The sequence below is a fragment of the Pleurodeles waltl genome, chromosome 2_1 (genome assembly GCF_031143425.1).
Source record: "Pleurodeles waltl isolate 20211129_DDA chromosome 2_1, aPleWal1.hap1.20221129, whole genome shotgun sequence".
NCBI lineage: Eukaryota > Metazoa > Chordata > Amphibia > Caudata > Salamandridae > Pleurodeles > Pleurodeles waltl.
In genome coordinates, this window is record NC_090438.1 from 684,996,545 (window position 1) to 685,016,069 (window position 19,525).

Genomic DNA, 19,525 nt, shown 5'->3' on the forward strand with positions numbered 1-19,525 from the left:
ATTGAGATACATATGTCATTATAATGAGCCACTATTGAGTCAATATGCCTTTCATTTGTGTTTGAGAGTTATCTTCGTGACCTTAGCATTGTTAATATAGGGAAATAAACGTATGTATTCTTATTACTAAACTGGTATGATTATTGACTAAAAGCTTTGTAATAGTGGATATTGTGGAATTGTTATTTGGATTATTGGTACTCACAATTTCCATTGGTGACATCCCCTCAAACCTATATCACTTCGGTCCATCGTCCTTTAGTGCAGGATCCTTTGTATGATATTAATAAAATTGGGATCTCATGGCCCGCTCACACTGTCCTCAAGGGATTACTTTGTGTAATTTTAGTGCACTGTCATCTCCTATCCATGTTTTGATGATGAAGAGGATGTGTGAGTTGATATGGAATAAAATATCCTAAATGTGTATTCTGTTTTTGCTTAGAGATTTGGCATTAATTAGTATGCATGATGTTTTGTGTTTTTTGGGCCGGTAGATAGGAAGGAGTCATGTTGTCTGGTTGGTTAAACGGTTTTTATGGTTGATTTTGTAGCAGTAGGATGTTTGGGTTTGTTTCGACCAAAGTGAGGTTTTCGGATGTTTCCCTGATGGATGACAGCAGATATAGATGAAGTAACTGGTCCTTCTTATCTTATAAACAGTTGTAATCATTATCTCAGACTGTAACATGTTTTATATATGGTTGTTTGTATAGCCCCAATCACTTCAATCTCTCAAGCCTTATTTTGACAGCAAATGATGTTCACATCCATTACCCCACAGCTCATTTTTGCTGCATTGACAGTTATTTGTAGCTTGGTTATCTGCTGACTGTGATGGTGATCAGTTTGATCCATTATCTATATTCTTGAAAGGTGAGAGGCTTTTTTTAAAGACTTTTTATTGGTTTTAACGAACAGATCCCAATAGTGGTATACAGTTGGTGGCACAAGGCACAAGAGACATCATCACTTATGACATGACAACGAACCCAAGATACAATAAAGTAACAAAGCATAGAACCACAGTGCTGGGTTACAAAGCAGACCATATGCCCATCACCCTGGGTGGGAGCCACGTGTATCAGGTCTATGTGATTATTTAGCCCCAAGAGCGGACCATGGTTGGCCGTGTGAGGTTCCTGGTGTATACTCCTATACCCAGTCCATTCTTTCCAAACTTTGTAGTGTTTCTGAGGGCATCCCCTTGCCAAGCACGCAGGGCATTCCAGTCCATACAATATTCCATGCCCTTAGCTCATGTATCCACAGGAGGAGCTTCCACCTCTTTCCAGACGTGTGATAGCTAATTTTACTACTATTAAGCCTTTTGGTATCTATTAATCCCAAGGTCATTTGTGATGTGTAAAAGTATGAGTTTGGGATCCCTGGGGATTTTTAAACCCAGCACCCCCTCCAAGCTTCCCAGGACCCCATTCCAGAAGTGAGAGAGTGTGGGGCAGTGCCAAAATATATGGGGCAAGTCCTCCAAGTTTCTCTTTTTTCCCTTATACCAAAAAATTGCCAATAATTTGACCAGGGCTGTCTACTCTGGTACTTTAAACATAAGTCTACTTGTCTGATGGACTCAGTTAGATCTCTTGCATTTAAGTTTATACGTTTTATACGCAATTACATTTTCAGTTACATTTTCAGTCCTGTATCTAATAATTCAGTCATCTGCACTGTAACATGACTTTGCTAAGTCATATAGAAAGATGGTTCCATCATCATATTTCTGCACAGAGGTTCATCCTTTTATACTTCTTCATGTTGATGGAGGCCATGTGCCTCTAATGGGGATCCGTCAGACTTCTCTCTGGAACCTTTTATTCCGCTTCCTAGTTACTCAATGGCGCTGGTAAGTTTGAGAATGTCCCCAACCCTCAGGATCTCCTTTAAATACTCTTTCCAGTTTTTCTGCCCACTGCTTTTTTTATGAAGTTGTAAACTTGTAACTTCCATCCCTAGAATAGCTGGAGGACAGTGTTTTATGTGTTGCTTTGCTTACCAAAGCAGCAATGACTCACAAACATGGGTTTCACCCTTTCATTTCTTTGCTCTGAAATAGGCTCCCAAATGATCTTCACATCCTCTCTCTGTGTTTTTTCTGGATGGGTTTACAGATATCTTGGTTGTAGATATTCCTGGGTGTTAATGCATTTTTTATGTTTGCAGTAGAAGAGTGCTATGCCTGTTGTGGGTTTACTGGAATATCTGGTGGTCTTTGTATTTAGAGAATTGTGGCATTGTTTTTTTACATTGCTATTAAAACATTATGGTATTTGTTTTGGAGCCCAGTGTGAAGCATTATGCTTAATCTTATTGTCAAATGCTACACAGGTGTTCAAGCCATACCAAGATTTTAAATAAATTAAAAACAACCCTACATTTGGGTCTTGAAAGGATTGTACAAGACCTCATTATAAAGTAAATGTTCGATGTTGTCATTGGGTGAAAACTAGGGGTGGCTCCTTTGCAATGGAGAAGGAGTGTCTCCCCCTGACTGAGCCTGCAGCAGAAAAATAAAACGATAGTTCACTATGGCTGGGCCATGGGAGAGGGGAGGAGGAGAGAGTGTGTCTCAGGCCGGCCAAACACACATGCGCTCTTAGGTTTCTCCAGCCTGGCTGTGTTGAACAGCTGGGCTGGAGAAACTGCACAGCCCACAGAGTTGTGTCTGAGTGGCAGTCCAAGCCATTCAGACCAATCCTGACGCCGCTTTCATGCTAGGTTTAGCATGAAAGCAGCATCAGGATTGCTGGGGAGCCTGTGCTGGTGTTCAGTGTAAGCTGGGACACCACATCGAAGGAAGAGGAGCGACAAGCAAGGCAGCAGGAGATGGCGGCATCGTGGTAAGGGTACGTTTATTTTATTATTATTATTTTTTTAACTATTTTCACCCCACCCCCTCCCCATGAGTTTTGTGGTGGTCGCTGCTGGTGAAAACATAGATCACCTACTTTGATCAGCAGTGATTATTGTTCCATTTGGTCATCCATTTTCAGAGATAAGCACCCAGAAGAATTCATATAAATACTAAGCATTGTGCACCTAGAGAAGTACCAGAGATATTTTGTTCAGTTTACCAAATGAAGCAATATGATACTATCACCATCCTTAACCTTTTCATCCTTTCCCCTTAAAATGTATGTGTGGATGGGTCAGTTTGATGAAGTGAATATTTGTAGACATGGAATCAGGTGGGCTGAACCTAGTCGCTTGTGAGACTTACTTTGTTGTTACTATTATATCTCTGAGGAGGATTTATGGGACGCTGTTCTGGAGGGTAGGTCCTGAGTTATGGACCAGAATCGGATATACAAAGGCGGTCATTCCTACCTTGGCGGGCGGCGGTCGCCGCCCGCCTGGCGGGAACCGCCAGAAGACCGTACCGCAGTCAAAAGACCGCGGCGGTCATTCTGTCTTTCCCGCTGGGCTGGCGGGCGACCGCCAAAAGGCCGCCCGCCCGCCCAGCAGGAAAGCACCAACAACGAGGAAGCCGGCTCCGAATGGAGCCGGCGGAGTTGCTGGTGTGCGACGGGTGCAGTTGAACCCGTCGCGATTTTCAGTGTCTGCCAAGCAGACACTGAAAATCAATGTGGGGCCCTGTTAGGGGGCCCCTGCAGTGCCCATGCCAGTGGCATGGGCACTGCAGGGGCCCCCAGGGGCCCCACGACACCCGTTTCCGCCAGCCAGGTTCTGGCGGTGAAAACCGCCAGAACCAGGCTGGCGGGAAGGGGGTCGGAATCCCCATGGCGGCGCTGCTTGCAGCGCCGCCGTGGAGGATTCACAGGGGCAGCGGGAAGCCGGCGGGAAACCGCCGGCTTCCCTTTTCTGACCGCGGCTTTACCGCCGCGGTCAGAATAGCCCCAGAAGCACCGCCAGCCTGTTGGCGGTGCTTCCTCCGTCCGCTACCCTGGCGGTCTCGGACCGCCAGGGTAGGAATGACCCCCAAAGTGTTGTTCTGAGTCCTTTGAACGCGCTTCCCAAGGAGCCTGTTTTCAATTTGGGGATGGGCGACTCGACTTTGACTTAGCCAGTTTACTTTAATGTAAGTGACCGGTTTGTGTTTTTTAATATTGAGACTTTTTCTTTTATTGGAGAAGAACAAATTTTTTGGTCCTGATGAAGCGTCATTGGATCCTTTTGTACCGCACGACGCGAAACATGTCGACCTTTACCTAGAGGTACTATAAAAGTTATAGACCTCGCACATTTGTTGCTTTTTTTAGAGTAATTGAGCATTATATACTCAATTTTTTACTCTCTTCCTGTTTTTAACCTTGGTCTTCATCCAATTACATTGATTAAAAATATGATATATGTGGTGATGAATAACCAATTTTAGTTTGTTTTTCTTTCTGTTCTCTCCTTTGTGTGCTGGTGCCAGAATATAGGCATTTCCGTCCAGATAGTTTGAACCCACCAGTCACTATCAGAACAGTATGGCTTAGAGCCCCCCCACGGGGAGCCCGCCTGGCATTGCAGCGCTGGCCTGGCGAGGAGCATTTCCCGATGATGATGCTAGTCATCCATTGTGATGCTTGAGGGCTCTTGCTCCTGCGACTCCTGGTCCCCTAGGCCATTATAGAATACGTGGAACAGTGTACCTTTATTTGAAACACTATTATTGGGAGACTGTTCACTGGACCAGTTAATCTCCCGGTCCCTCCCCCTTATATTTAGGAGGATGTATGGACGTCATGCTCTTTCTGCTACTCTAGTGTACACTTTCTGTTAGAAAGAATGTGTTGTTCCACGCTCACTGTTATATTCTTTTTTATTTTCAAGTTCTCTATATTCTCAGATCAATGCGTAATTATGTTTTCCACAAACTCTGCTCATCTCTCCAAGAGGAGAATCTCCTGCTGTCTGACAAAGACAAGCACTTAAGTTCTACACTGACAAAGTACATAAAGTAGGATGCCTTAATCTCTTCCTCGTGTGATGTATATTAGATACTTCAAATTCATCTGTTGCTGGAAGTTATCTACACTGCTTAGTTTTAGCAATTACCTTGTGAGTGAAACGAGCATGACTCCAACACGGACAGCTCTCTGACTTCTGAAAGCACAATTTATTGAACGTTTTATCCAAAAAAGTGATGTACAGATTTTTTTTTTGTGAAACAGTTTTTATTGACATTTATAATGTAAGAAACAGTGAAAGAGACAATTCAGACGACACATATACTCCGCCAAAATGTCAAATGCGTTAGCCCCCCCTTGCTATAAGGGTAAGCATATCCATATTAAACAGAGGCTGAGTTACCAATCATACATAGTTCTAAAAATCCCCCCCCCCAGAGTATGCACCACTTCGCTAACTTCTGAATGTGCACTTCCAAAGAAAAAGAGAACAGAAGAAAATCTAACAATAAAAAAAGGAAAAAAGGAAACAAAAAACCTTAATATTAACAACAAAACTCTATGTCCCATTTCCTACAGTGTATTATATACAGTCGGAGGCTGGAGCGCAAGAAGGCATGTGGCTCATCTGCCCCAAGGACACAACCCCCTCTCTCCTTCCCCAGTGTCCCCCACCTGAACTGAGCCTTATACATTAAAAAGGAGTAAAGCCCTAAGACGGGGCTACAGGTAGAAAGCGGTATACCCCTAGAAAGGAACCTCACCAGGGGGTCCCTAATATAGTCGAATCTCCTTCTAGAATTATCCAGTTTATCAGCTAAGCGCTCCGTAGCGAGCCCGCGCCACAGTCTAGCGTACCACAGCGCCATTGGGGGTGGCCCTTTTTTCTTCCAGTATGAGGCTAGAACCGTCTTTGCTGCACCCAATGGCAGCCAAAGAATAGAACGTTCTCCCTGTGTCTGATGTTGCAATTCGGGAGCGCGCAGGCCCAATAGAATATGTGCCGGTGATGCCAGAATCTCTTTTAGATGTGACAGAATTTCTTTCCATTATGGGCGAATAATGAGACAGTCCCACCAGATATGCCTAAAATCTCCCAACATCCCACATCCCTGCCAGCACCTATCAGGGACCTGGGAAAATAGTTTTTTAGGCTTCTCTGGGTAGAGATACCAGTTGTAGAGAAGTTTATAATGAGCTTCTCTAGTGCCCATGGAGTGGTTAAATTTGACTATATCATGGAACAGGCGGGACCAGACACCCTCCTCCACTGGAGATTCCAACGTCCTCTCCCAAAACGCCAAATGACAAGGAGTGTAAGTGCGTTGTGCTGATATCAATAATCTGTAGAGTGTGGAAATACTACCACCCCCCTTGCTGAACAAATCTCTTGATAGGAAGAAGCTCCCTAACGGCCGCCGCTCTCAAATAAGGTTGAGTAACCCAATGGAGTAATTGATTATAATGAAAGCGCTCAGAAATGGGTAGATGGAAGTCCCTACAGCAATTTTCAAAGGTGCGTACCTGGTCTCCATGAAAAAGATCAGCAATCGTCAGACAACCCCCCTCTCTCCACTTATCAAAGGGTCCTGGCGTAGCTCCCAGGGGAAGGCCATGTTATAATGGATTGGGGTATGGGGTGAGGGGAAGGTCCGAGTAGTTGCTCATCACCATAGCTATAAACTGTTCCCCAAACCCAGAGCGCCGGAGAGTCGCCGCCAAAAAGGACCATTCCACCCGGTCGAAAGCTTTCTCAGCATCCAGTGCTAACAGCATAGCCGGAACCTGCTTCTTCGTCAACTTTTCCATCAGGTGGATGACCCTTCTAAGCTTATCATGTATTTGCCGACCCTTTATAAAAGCAGATTGATCTGGATGAACTAAATCCGGCAACACCCCTTCAAGTCTCTGTGCCAGTATTTTGGTGTACAGTTTTGCGTCTAGATTGAGCAGGGCACTGGGCCTATAGGAAGCACAAAGCTGAGGATCCTTCCCCTCCTTAGGAATATGTGAGATTAGGGCTTCCCCCATAGTAGGGGAGAGTGTGTGCTCGGATCATATGGAATTAAACAGTGCAACCAAGTGGGGAACGAGCTCGGACCCAAAAGTCCTGTAGAAATGTTCAGTGAAACCATCAGGACCCGGGGCTTTGTGCAGAGGAAGGGAGTCAATGGCCTCCCGTACTTCGTCTAAAGTGAATGGGGCCTCTAAAAACTCATTGGTATCCCTAGAGACCTGTGGAATGCGGCTTAAATAGCTGTCCTGGGCGGTAGCACTCGGGTTATCTGAGGTATACAAGCAAGTATAAAAGTTTCTGAAAGCTCACGCTTTCTCCTCTTCCGAATGGTGCTCCTCAGATTCATCCCACATTTGCGCAATATAGCCCTTAGATTGTTTAACCAGCAATTGCCAGGCCAAGAGAGAGCCAATTTTGTTCCCACCATCATAATAAGACCCCTGGAGCCGTAACAATGCCATCTCAGCCCTATTCATATAGATAGACTGCAGCTTGCCTTTTATGGAGGTTACCTTCCTCTGAATCTGCCAAGTAGGGGAGAGCTTGTGAACCCATTCAGCCTCCTGCAGTGCCTTCTCCAAGCCTAGTCTTTCTTCAGCTTTCAACCGATAAAGTGAGGTCACTAAAGAGATACATGTGCCCCGGATGACAGCTTTGAACGCGTCCCAAATAATAGTGAGAGGGGTGTCCCCAGGTTGATTACTCTGAAAGAACTCCCTGATAGCTCTCCTCAGCGCATCTCGAGTCGTTGGGTCTCTAGTTAACATGTGTGGAAAATACCAACACCCCTTCCGTGGTTTAGGGAGGTTCTACTTCAAACTCACCTCAACCGGCACGTGGTCTGAGATGATTATCGGATGGATAGTGGCCATTCGGAGGAGCTGTCGAAGGGGCTTGCTTTTGAAAATATAATCGATCCTAGAATAGGACCTATGAGAGTGGGAGAAAAAAGTATAGTCTTTTACCGTGGGGTGACACTCCGCCAAGAGTCAAGAAACCCCAATCTGTGAAATGCCATCTTAACGGATTTTGCAAAGACACTAGTAAGCGTCTTTGGGGATGTGTCGTGTCCTGAGCGGCATCCCAAATCAGGTTGAAATCTCCCAAAAGCACTATCTCCCCCCTCCGCAAACCCCCCATCACATCCAGAAAGTGCAATAGAAACTGTGTTTGGCCACTATTAGGCGCATAGAGTGTGGCTATTGTACAAACCTGGCCTCCCAGCGATCCCTTAACCAACAAAAATCTTCCCTCCTTGTCTAGATGTGACCCTGAAAGCTGAAAGTGCATGGATCTATGAAACAGCAAGGCTACCCCACAGTGCTTTGTGGTCGCAGACACAGTATTTATCTGCGGATAGTGTTTGTGCTACAGTCTATGGCTGTCACCCTTCTTGAGATGTGTTTCCTGCAATGCCACTATATCGTATTGGTGGTCATCAAAGAATTTCCGCAGCTGTGACCGCTTGTTAGGTGAATTCAGCACCTTAACATTCCATGTTAGAAAGTGTAACATCATACTGGGATATCAAGTAAGCGTTCGCCCATGATTACTTCTGACCAAATGTGTCGCCCTGAAAACCCAGTGCCCCCCCTCCATCCCAAGCCCCCCCCCTCTCCTCCCCAAACCGTCCACCCACAGGAAATATGGACAACAAACAATAATCAAACATCAAGAACGATAACACAAAAAATAACATCATAGTGACTATAAGTCTCCGACATTGAAACAAGAAACTCTGTGTAGTCCTCATGATCTGGAGGGGGTATTCATCTGCCTCCACCCCCAACAGAACCCTGACAGAAGCACATATAGTGTCTGGTGTAGAGACTTCCTTTGCTGCCCCTGGAGGGATGATTAGAGAATCGTCCCAAACGTGCTCAAGCCACCTGCATTCCGCTGGTCTGTCCAGAGCCTCCACACTCTCCCCCGGGAGGAGGAACCCCACATAGTCCCTCTCAAAAGCCTCTGCCTCCGCTCCCCTGGGGTTTCCCCAGCTGGCAGCAGACAAGTTCACATACTACTCCTTGAGGGCTTTTCTCCCCCTCTGCGGCAACCTCCAACGGTCCCCAATGGGAGACACTACGTACTCCTCCTGACGCCGCGACTCCCCTTGTCCAGCAAGGCCATTGTCCAGATTCGTCTTTGGCAGGCCCAGCGCAGCCGCTGCCGCCCCACACTCCACAAAGTGGTACGGCTTGTTAAGTTCAAAAGCAATGCCAAATGGAAATGTCCATCTGTACCGAATATTTAACGCTTTCAACTCATCTGTGATCTGGCGGAATTGCTGCCGTCGCTGTAGTGTAGCTGGAGCAATGTGCTAGAACAGGGCACATTGAGCACCTTTAAAGGACATCACGTCTTGTCGCCTCACCTTCTAAAATATGCGCTCATTAACCTTGAATGAGCTCAATTTCACCAAAAATATCACGGGGTCTCTTATTCTCGGTGGTGGGGCGGCTCCCCACCCTACGCACCCTTTCAATCTGTACTTCTGGATGATCATCGCCCAAGAGATGCAAGAAGAGACTCACCACAAACGCCTCCAGATCTGGACCCTCACTGCCCTCCTCCAGCCCCGCCCTCTATTGTTGTCTCTTCGAGAGCGATTTTTCAAGTCCTCACATTTAAGTATCGATAGTTGGAGTTGCGATTTGAGCTGCAAGACCTCCTTCTCCAAAGGACTTACTTGTTGTTTTATCTCTTGGACCTGAGTTTCAAGGTCTAATGTGCGGGTCCCCACTGAAACCATGTCCGCTTGAAGAGAGGTCATGCAACTTGTAACGTCTGATTGAAGCGCCTCCAGCGCCGACTTCAAATCCGCTGAGTTCCTTTCGCAGTTCCGCCTTAAAGGTGCGGAGTGAGGTCCGAAGATCCTCCTTGGTGAGTGCCATGATGCCTGACCGCTGCGTCTTGGGCACCTCAGATCCAGTGGGCGTAAAATAATTAGAGACCCTATTAGATTGTAGCTTCCTCCGAGGCATAAGTGCCCCTCAAACCTACTCGCCGTGGAACTCTTCTTTTCACAATAAGTGCCACTCCTGCTGCTGGCCCCCAGCTGCTGCTCACTGGGACATGATTCCCACAATAAAAATGCTGGTGGACACAAAAAAAAAACAGATCCCTATGTAGGGAAAGGAGAAACGACCCTCCTACAAAGGCTCTCTGTAAAGCCTCCTCAGGAAAGTTCCACGAGGCTTGGCACCGGGGGCCATCTTGAGGTCAGGCAGGCCCCCAAAAAAGAAAAAAACATGCCTCCAAGGGCCTACCCTCGCCCCTCTGGTCCTCCATGTGTGGGGGAGACCAACAAGCCAAAAAGCCCTTCTCCGCGGTCCCCGGCCTGCACTCCTTGCCGGGGCCGCCCGAAGCACTCGGCATTGCAGGAGCGGCCTCGCCTCTTCCCACTTGCGAGGCTGCCTGGAAACAGCAAAGGGGCCCTCCCGCCCCCTCCGGTGGATCACCGCTGCCACCTACTTTCTCCCAAACCCGGGGGGACCACCTCACCTCCCTCAGGGGCTCCCCCGATGTACGGGCCTCTGGGCTCCTGCCCGCGTCCAGCTCCCGGGAGATGCGCTTCCCGCGCCGGCACAGATGTAGATCGCCACCAAGCCACCCCGTCGCGCTCCACCGGTTCCCCCGGACTCACGGCAATGCCCGGTGAGCCACAGCAGCCAACGGCTCCCCCAGACACCTAGTAAATGGGTCTACAGGCGTGGGTAGTCACAGAGCCTCCAGGCTTCACGACCGGTCGGCCATGTTGGCTGGCTCCACCCCCATGTACAGATTTTTTAAGAACCCCAATACAAGATGTCCTCTTAAACCAAAGTGTGTGCCTCTGCTGTCTCCTTTTACTTATTCTTTCCTGTGGGGGGAATCAGTAGTTGGAAATGAGAGACACAGATTTTGGTGTAAACTTAATACTGACATAATATGTGATTTTCATGACTTGCATGACAAAAAATGGAAGTCATTACTTACTTAGGTACCAGGGAGGAGATACAGAAGCTAATCATATTTATTGCAATTGCTGATCAAACACTAAAAGGAGGGATACAGGCAAACATTCAAAGAAAAAATTCTATTGCAGAAAGTTTAAGAATATTTATATATGTGGAATATTCACTGAAAAAAAGCAAAGTTTACAGGGACGTTATAGTTAGGTTGACATTTTATCCATATAAAACCATTGAAATTCAGCAGTTATAGTTATACTTACACTTATACTTATGTTAAGAAACTATAACTCATTGCCCAAAGTTAATTTCCGACACAAGTTTCTTCCGATAAGCATAACTATAACTGCTGAATTTCTATGGTTTTGTATGGATAAAACGTCAACCTAACTATAACGTCCCTGTAACCTTTGTTTTTTTCAGTGAATTTTTATGTTTTTTTTTTTAAATGCACACTTTAATATTTGTGTCAGGTTGTGGCAAGCCGATCAGGGCCTTGCTTTTCCCCAGGATCCAAGGAGAATCCTCAAATCTGTGGATTGGCCAAAGAAAAGGGCAATTTTTTGCTCATGAGGGGACCCCTCCATGTGTCCTATGGGGTCACGATACCTGTATCTTGACCACTTATATGTTTTTACACTTTTTACTGTCCCAACCCCCCAGGCAATGTGAGAAAAAAATGGCTGCTGCAATTCTGTCAGGTTGCGGCCAGCCAATCAGGGCCTTCCTTTTCCTCCAAATCGGCAGAAGATCCGAGGAGGATCCACCTCCATATATATACAAATTTGATTTTCTTGAATAACTAGAAAACTACTGAATATATTTACACCAAATAACAAAAAGGCCTCTTTCTGGACCAATAACTACTTTTCTCCCAAATTTGGTGTAATTCCGTCCGGTGGTTTTGGCTCTATCACAGTTCTAAACCCCTATGGAAAAATGAATAGGGCATATACGTTTTGGTAGCCCCCCTTTTTATACGCCCCACATGACAAATCACCCCGAACAATTTCCGACAGCAGCTGAAGTGACCACTGTTGCTTTTTTGGAAAGTTTTGTGAAGATTCATCAAATGGCAGCAAAGTTGTTAGCAACACAAAAAAAATATTTTTCTATAGAAACTAGGTCCTAACTATAAATAGGTAATATAATATATATGGAGGTCTTTCATTTCATGGCATATAGCTTGCAAGCATTTGTTTTTGGCTTTTTCGCGTCTTATAATCAAACAAAAGAGTTTAGTCAAGTACTGATTGTAACTGTTTCATCATTTGCGGAGCCTTTATATTTTACAGCTATGTCGTATGAGATTATTAGCACTAAGTTTCAAGCATACTAATGTGGATGTCACTAAATGACCTCTCAAATTCATTGTCGACGTTTCAAGCTCTGTTACCAGACTCCTAATTTCAGAACCACTCTCAGAGGACAGTACTGGCAATTGGCACCAAATGTATTGTTGAAGCTCGAGTAAGCTGCTGGCGGGCAAAGCCTGAAGGTGTTGTCAAGGGCTGTCAAGAAAGCCAGTTATAAATTGTAAGTCACGTTGTGTATTTGTTTTAGAACGCAGCAGCGTGTGACGCTGCCGGGTTGTGCTGTAATAAACATCAAGCTTGGAGTGGCCCATAGGTCATTCAGGAAGTAACCGAAGGTCTGTCTGGTCTGACAAGTCAGCGCGCGGGCTTGATTTAACTTTTGATTTCCCTAATATTAAAACAAACATTGTCTGTAGCAACCTTCCCTACTTTCCAAAATGCTTATGCAAGTTCAAAACTTTCCCAGTTTGCAAATGTGGGGCATTTTTTTTTAGTAATCTTATTCCCTAATAGTGGGACACTTCTCTCTTTGTGCTCGGGTCCATTTCTTCCCCAGTCTGACACTGTCGTGGATTCTGGCATGAAAACTAAGCGTTCAGGTCGCTCTCTTACCACTGAAGACCCACGTGCGTGCGCCCTTCGCCCAGAAACATCCGACCCACGGGGCTTGAAATAGCAGCAGCCCCTCTAGTGACAGCTGAGCAGAGCCGGTGCCCTCTCCCTTTATGCAGGCCGGAGGGGAAGCCAAGAGGCTTTCTTCTCGGATATTTGTTCGGTGAAGTCACGGAACTGTGGCGAGGAAGGTCGAGGCTCTCTGACTGGCCTCCAAGAAGGGCCTCTGTTTCAGGGCTGACAGGAGCCTGCAAGGCTGGATCAAAAAGAACAATATCTGGTTGGACTCGTTGGATAATAAACACGCCATCTCAAGCCTCGATTAGGTCTGACTGGACTCGGGTATACAGAGCATTCGAGTTAACCCCCTAGCGTGCCCATATTTCCTTCGAGGTGTTAGTGCAACCGCCATTGCTGAACTAATGATGGTTAAAGCCGCGCGCACCAGTGCCATCCGGTAAACTAGAAAGTAGCCACCTAGTAAAGGCCGACATAATCAGCCCCGTCCCTTCTCCAGTGGCACACCGTGGACTGCACAGCACCTTGGCATGAACCATTGTTATTCTGGGAGGTAATTTTCTGCTTTATTTTGCTGAGATGCATGTATTTATTCTTTGTTACTGTTATTGCTAGTTTGCATTTCTGTAGCCCAGAGCAGTGCTTAATTTGTGCTTGTTGTTTCCGGTGCTGAGCACCGGCACTTATTTTTGTGGGCCGGCGTTTAGTATTCCGCTTCAAGCATTTGCTCTGAGCAAAAGACACACATGGGAAAGACGGAGGAAGAGAAAAACTAAAAACCGTCACAAAGGTAGAAAGCAGAAAGCTTCTAGAGTAAGCCGAAGGGGCATGGAGTGGCTTTAAATTGATTGAAGAGGCACGAGATGGCTTCAGGATTACGCTGCCTCAGTATTCAGTGCTCGCACCTTTACATGCATCAGCCTCGTGTTTAAGAGGAGAGCTTTGGGCACCAGCACGTTTTTATTTTCAAATTAAGCACTGGCCCAGAGTTGAGACAATGATGCTTTTTCTGTTAGGCGAACAAGCTGATAATATTGAGGCTGTGAGGGTTGAGGCCAGAGGGAAGTACCACATTGCTTACAGGACTTCTGCCTCGGTACGCTACTTCCATTGAACTCTTCTCATTGCAAGCCGTATGGTATTGGGCGATACAGGTGCCTGTCAGTATTTCCATTCCATTTGACAGCCATTGCGAGAAACGGCACTGTAATAGGGAATAACATGATAGAACCAGTGGTTGAAGTGCTTTAAAAAAAAGTATGGGAACTGTGATGCTGTGCGCAACGGTGACAGGGTGAGTAAGGGGGGGAGAAGAGTGGCAAAAAATATTCTGCACATTTTTACAGTCTTTTACCTTCACAGTTATATAAAAAGTAAGGTATAGTTTTAATGAAAAATAAGTAATTCAAGTTAATCAGTAGGAAATGCCCTCCCTACATTATGAAACTTCTGTCAGTGCATTGCAGAGGTCTGCAGCTCCAGCCGGGGAGCCACAGAACTGAATCCCGGTTGGTGCAGTGGAGAACAGTGACTTGTGTAACTTTAGTGCGCCTAGTCTGTGACAGAAAGCACTGTGAATATATGTCATTATTTTAAACTTGTATTACACAAAACGCGCAAAAAAGGTTTGGTTTCAAATTAAAAAGTGCTTCCAAAATATAAATTTTAGTAATGCCCAGACTACGTAGTGCATTTGTTACAATAGCATTTAAAAGCACACTCTTCAGAGCTCAGCAATGCCACTCAAAAATAATAAATCGGGGTCACGAGGAAGCTTCAAGTGATTTCATCAATTAAAGCCAATATCGGCTTCGGAGTACCCTTTACATTTGCAAATTAACCAGTTGTGCACATTTATATTCCTTTTAGGCAAGCAGGCGCTGTGGCAAGGAGGCTCATGTAGCTGTCTTCCCCTCCCTCGTTTCCCAGCACAGGATTCTCCCTGCCCTATATTTCAATAGAAGCATTTCAACTCTTGGAATTAACAGTCCAGAGATAGTAGTCTTTTCACAAAAAGTAGGGAAACAGTTTTTTCTTAAATTTAGAAAGGAAGGGCATGTTGTGCCCCTCAGATCCCGCCCACTTTGACCACTGGATAGAACAGGAATTACAACGTCCAGTTCCACATCTGGTTCCCAACCAGGATGACCATCTCCATGCAGGTCATCATCGACAATGTTTCCAGTCCTGGACTTTCATGTGATCACCTAATGCAGGCTGGGTGCTGTATTCTTCTTTTTTGCTTCCATTGAATTAATTGATCTAACACACTTAGGAACGGTGTAGGTGATAAGTGCGAGACATGAAGCACACTATTGCGCTCTACAGATCATTTGTTTTTACCATGTGCTTTTCCGCACCTGATAAAATTTGATAATTGCTCTCGTGAAACTTGCTCTCGTACCGAAGATACTGCCCTGCACAATTTTAAATAAGGGTCATAATGGCCACAAGTCAGATGTGTTCTTTTCAACTCTAGCCTTTATTTTCTACTATATGTATTCCAGGTTTATATCCTTTCTGAAGGCCCCAGTAAGGTACTGTAATTTGATGGATCCCAGATGCAAAATAAAGGCCCTGGGGTGCTGTCACAATTGACCTGCTCGACCATAGGCATAGATAACCAAAACAAAACAGTCTCAATACTGCTCGCAAGTAACTGATTAATGTGAAAATAAGCAGTTTATCAGCAAAGTAGCAGGGGCAGGTGGTAAGGGCAGATGCTTAGCTGCAGGAGACTGGAGGCAAAGTGGGCCCTTAATCCAGTCTGAGCCTTTGGCCTCTGTGACCTTTGTGACAACCCTGTAATCTGTTTAAGACCTCATCCATCTGTAAACAAAGTAAAAGTAAGCTTTCATTTAGCCAGTAGTAAGTTGGATACTGCCGAAATAAAGTATCATTCTAAAACTTGTGGATGTATAAAGATACATTTGTTAATTTCTCCTCAAAATGGAGACTCTTCTTGACTGTCAGACAATTGGTCTAGGCCAAGGGTATCCAACCAGGGTAGGCTTTTGGCATGGATGATCTGGGTCCAAGGTGCCAATCTTCAGACTGACAAACGGAGCTGTGTGCATTAGGGTTTTGCAAACAGCAGCGACCCTCTCACCTTGCTCCAGCTTTGCCATGCCCTTTGCCCATGTCCCTGCGTGCTCGTTTCTATGACAGGTTTGATAGTTTGAAGTGGCTTTAATCCTTCACTATCATACTTTTGGTGATGTTTTTAGTACTCCGTTAGCCACATCTTTGCCTCCCTTTACCCTCTTGCCCCAAGTGAGCTGGGGGTGGTCTGGAGAGGCAATTCGCTGTTCAGCCATGGACTGACCAGTGAACACAAAAGGTGTCCCCTATTGCCTCTTTTTTTCTTAAATCATTGGCATCAGGGTGCCAAATGTCTCTCCTCTAAGGGCTCTACCCTAGCAAAGGTCGGATCTGTGCCCAACATTGGTCAATGAGGGGTGGATCCATGAGTGATTTCCAGAATATCTACATTTTATAGGGTACAAATAAATGTGAATAATTTACGTTGTATATTATTAGATATTTACACAATGTATAGTAGAGGTGGACAAGCAATTTAAAGGATGGCTAACTGAGGCTCACCTTGAGAACTCTTAGACTCTCAAGCTCAAAATGAGGCGAGCTTTCATGTGGCTTCTGGCTGCCACTCACCCTCTAACCTCATGCGGCAAGAATTGCGGTTAAAGCACTAACCTTTGATGTAAAACGGGAAATAAAGAGATACCCATCCAGTGGACAAATTGTGAATCCAGAAAACATGGGATCGCTCTCGGCAACTCCACTTAAACAAGAAGTGTGATATTATGCAAATATTTTATTTCAACGAGCCTCCTTACTGTTCGTTGTCACAGATGAGAGCACCTTGAAATACGTGAGCTCAAGGTGTACTATCCTAACATCTCTTGTTTTTGATTTATTAGACTATAATATTGCTTCATCTGTAATAAGTCACATGAGAACTGACTTGCCTTTTAGTTACCTAATGGCATTGTTATGGGGGGAGCAGTAGTGTTTCTATGTTCATATTTCAAAGCTATCACGTTTAATGAGTGAGATAATTTGATGTACTAAGGTCAAATGCTTGCATGTGGTGAATAAACTTTTAAGAATTTTAAAGAGACTTGACCATATCTTACGTGACATTTGTTGCTTGATTTACTTGCTGATTTCTTTCAGGGTTGGCTTGTGCCTGGGCTCTTATAGCCAAACAAGACCCTTGGCTCGACTCTGGCTCTCATCTCCCTATTAATTTGTCGGCTCGCCCAACTCTAGTTTAAAGTCACAGTTTATCCTGAAAATCTGGAATAGATCTTGCGGACCAGTATTCAAGGCAGTTATTGACTAGTTTCCAAGGATTTTCATGTTGAACTTTGCACTAGTTACATGGAAAAATCATGGAAAAACGCGTGCTCCCTATACCTAGTCTGTTCGAGACGTGTGATCTAAGCACCAACGAGAGACCCTTTTCAATCCTAGCAGGCAGACAGTTGTTGAGTGACTATGTAATATTAAATGATCTGCTGCAAGCTACACGGTGAGTGGTTTTCGCAGAAGGCCACACTGGACTAAAGAAGCATGGACTTGGACCATGTGGGAAGTTACCAGCACCTGATTAATGTCAATACTCTGCAGCAGGCCAGTGGTAGAACCCTGTTCCTGTTATAAACGTGTATTACTCAAACCGTTTACTATCTGGATTCATGAACGCTACTTGCAGGTCGTTCAGGCATCAACTTCAGACCCCAAAGGATGACGCCATCTCCAAGCCCCTTGCCACTGCCTATAGTCTCGTACCTATAGCACTGGGGTTTCAAGTAGCAGCCATATTCAGCGTAAGATCCCTTTGGGACAGCACGTGCTTATGCCTCTGTCACTGGGGCCAACACAACAGTACAAGAATCAGTGGAAAGTGAGTACAAGAATCAGTGGAAAGTGGATTATGGAGGAAGCCTTCCCAATTAGTTGTGAGTAATGGTGGCAGCCAATATCAGGATATCTGGCTGTAACACGCCACAAACCTGCAACTGTATGCAATAAAATAAGATGTTCTTGAAATCACTTCAGCACTGATCAGCACAGATTTTCTTTTCTGTTTTTTAAATCCTGAAGCCACCCCTTTATTGCCTTTTCAGTTCCTTCCTCTTACACATGAAAGGGTGATTCCAAGACTGATAATTTGTCTTTAATATCTCTAGTTTTGCCCTTGCTGTACTTTTGTTCTTCTATTTTGGGAAGATTGCCTCTTGCTATGCTGTCCCTAAGCAGGTTTGCCCCATCTGCCCTCCATTACTTGTTCACTGCCTTGCCCAGAGACCTGCTTGCTGCCTAGTTTGTGGGAAATCAATCTTTTTCATGGCTGGCATTGGTGTGCAAATGTTCACACTGAATACACTACATTATCAACTAATCCAAATAACATTTAGTTACAGAAATATCTGTATTCTTTTTTAAAAAAAAGTTCAAACAGTTTTAGAGGGTAAGTGCATATGGGCTAGCGGACCACTGATTACTTTGTGCCGCTCAAACTAACAAACTACCCCAGGGGAGGTGGGAAGGGAGGTGGTCAGAAAGACTGTCAGGCCAATTTGTGTTGGTGTAATGCCAGTGCTGTCCCACCTCTTATTTTTAGGGTTGAGCACACGCAAGCGCTCTGGACCATGTTGTAATCTCTCTGTGGGCTTCTAACCACGCCCATGTCACGCCCGTTACTTTCATTGGCTTGTGGACTTGCCTTTTAAAAATCGATTGATTCCATTTGTGAAAGGCATGCGTAAGTCATGCCTTTCTTTTCCAGTGTTTAGCCCTCCTCGAGCGCACCGGTAAACTACTGAAAACATACGAGGCTGTGTGTTTACAGCTCGTTTCTGGACTACTTTATCTTTTCATTTTCTGCGCAGCGAGATCTCGCTGGGTAGTAGTCGAGCATTTTGCATGACATCGACCCTGTTACATGGATAATCGCACTTTTGCCGGTTACATGGATAATTGCACTTTTGCCGGTAACATGGATAATTGCACTTTTGCCAATAAGTTTCACTGCAAGCGAACTTCTGTTTTATTTTCTGTGTCTCCTTCAAGCTCATGGCGACCATGGGCTCACATATGTGAAACTGTTTTACTTTTCATTATTAGTTTATGTGGCAAGAAAAGTCAGGTTAGGAGTTTACAATGCCAATAGCTCTAACGCGAGCAAATGCGAGACCTGTCGCATTGCAAATGCTTGTTTTCTTTATTTTCTGTGCTGTCGTAAGGGCTTTCATCCTCCCCAAGGGGTGCAGACTGTGTTAACACCTGGAGCAGGTTTGTAGGTGGGTCTGTGGGAGGGGTGTTAGAGAGTGCACAGGGGTATTTAGTTGAAGAGCCAGGTCTCCAGCTTCTTGCGGAATTCAAGAAACGAGGAGGAGCCCTAATGCGTAGAGGGAGGTTGTTGCATGTTTTGGATGCATATGTTTACATTGGGTTTACAAGACTCTCACAGCCCCTTAGGCACACGAAAAGTAACAAAAGTCCCTTATAGGGCAAACCCTAATACTTGTTTTACCTAGATATTTAAAAACAACAGTGCTGTCCACAGTTAATTGGATGAGAATGGGAGTTTTGCTTATCTGCTATGATTGGCATACGTTTCTGGAATGTATTCCGCAGGACGCTGAATGAAACAATGATGCACTGTGCTGCTTTACGAATTCAGAGATGCAAAAAACTCTTATTATATGT

General features: G+C 45.1%; 1 protein-coding gene across 5 annotated transcripts in view; it reads left to right on the forward strand.

Moving 5' to 3' along the window:
* COBL (cordon-bleu WH2 repeat protein) overlaps positions 1 to 19,525 on the forward strand; it is an 890,550-nt gene that overhangs the window by 149,177 nt on the left and 721,848 nt on the right. Inside the window, exon 1 of one of the 5 annotated variants that reach the window (XM_069216723.1) lies at positions 12,920 to 13,340. The exons of the other annotated variants lie outside the window; for them this stretch is intronic. Within the exon in view, the coding sequence (XP_069072824.1) occupies positions 13,318 to 13,340 (23 nt within the window). The 5' untranslated portion in view covers positions 12,920 to 13,317. Of the gene's footprint in view, positions 1 to 12,919; positions 13,341 to 19,525 lie in introns of those variants that run through there. 5 annotated transcript variants of the gene reach the window in all.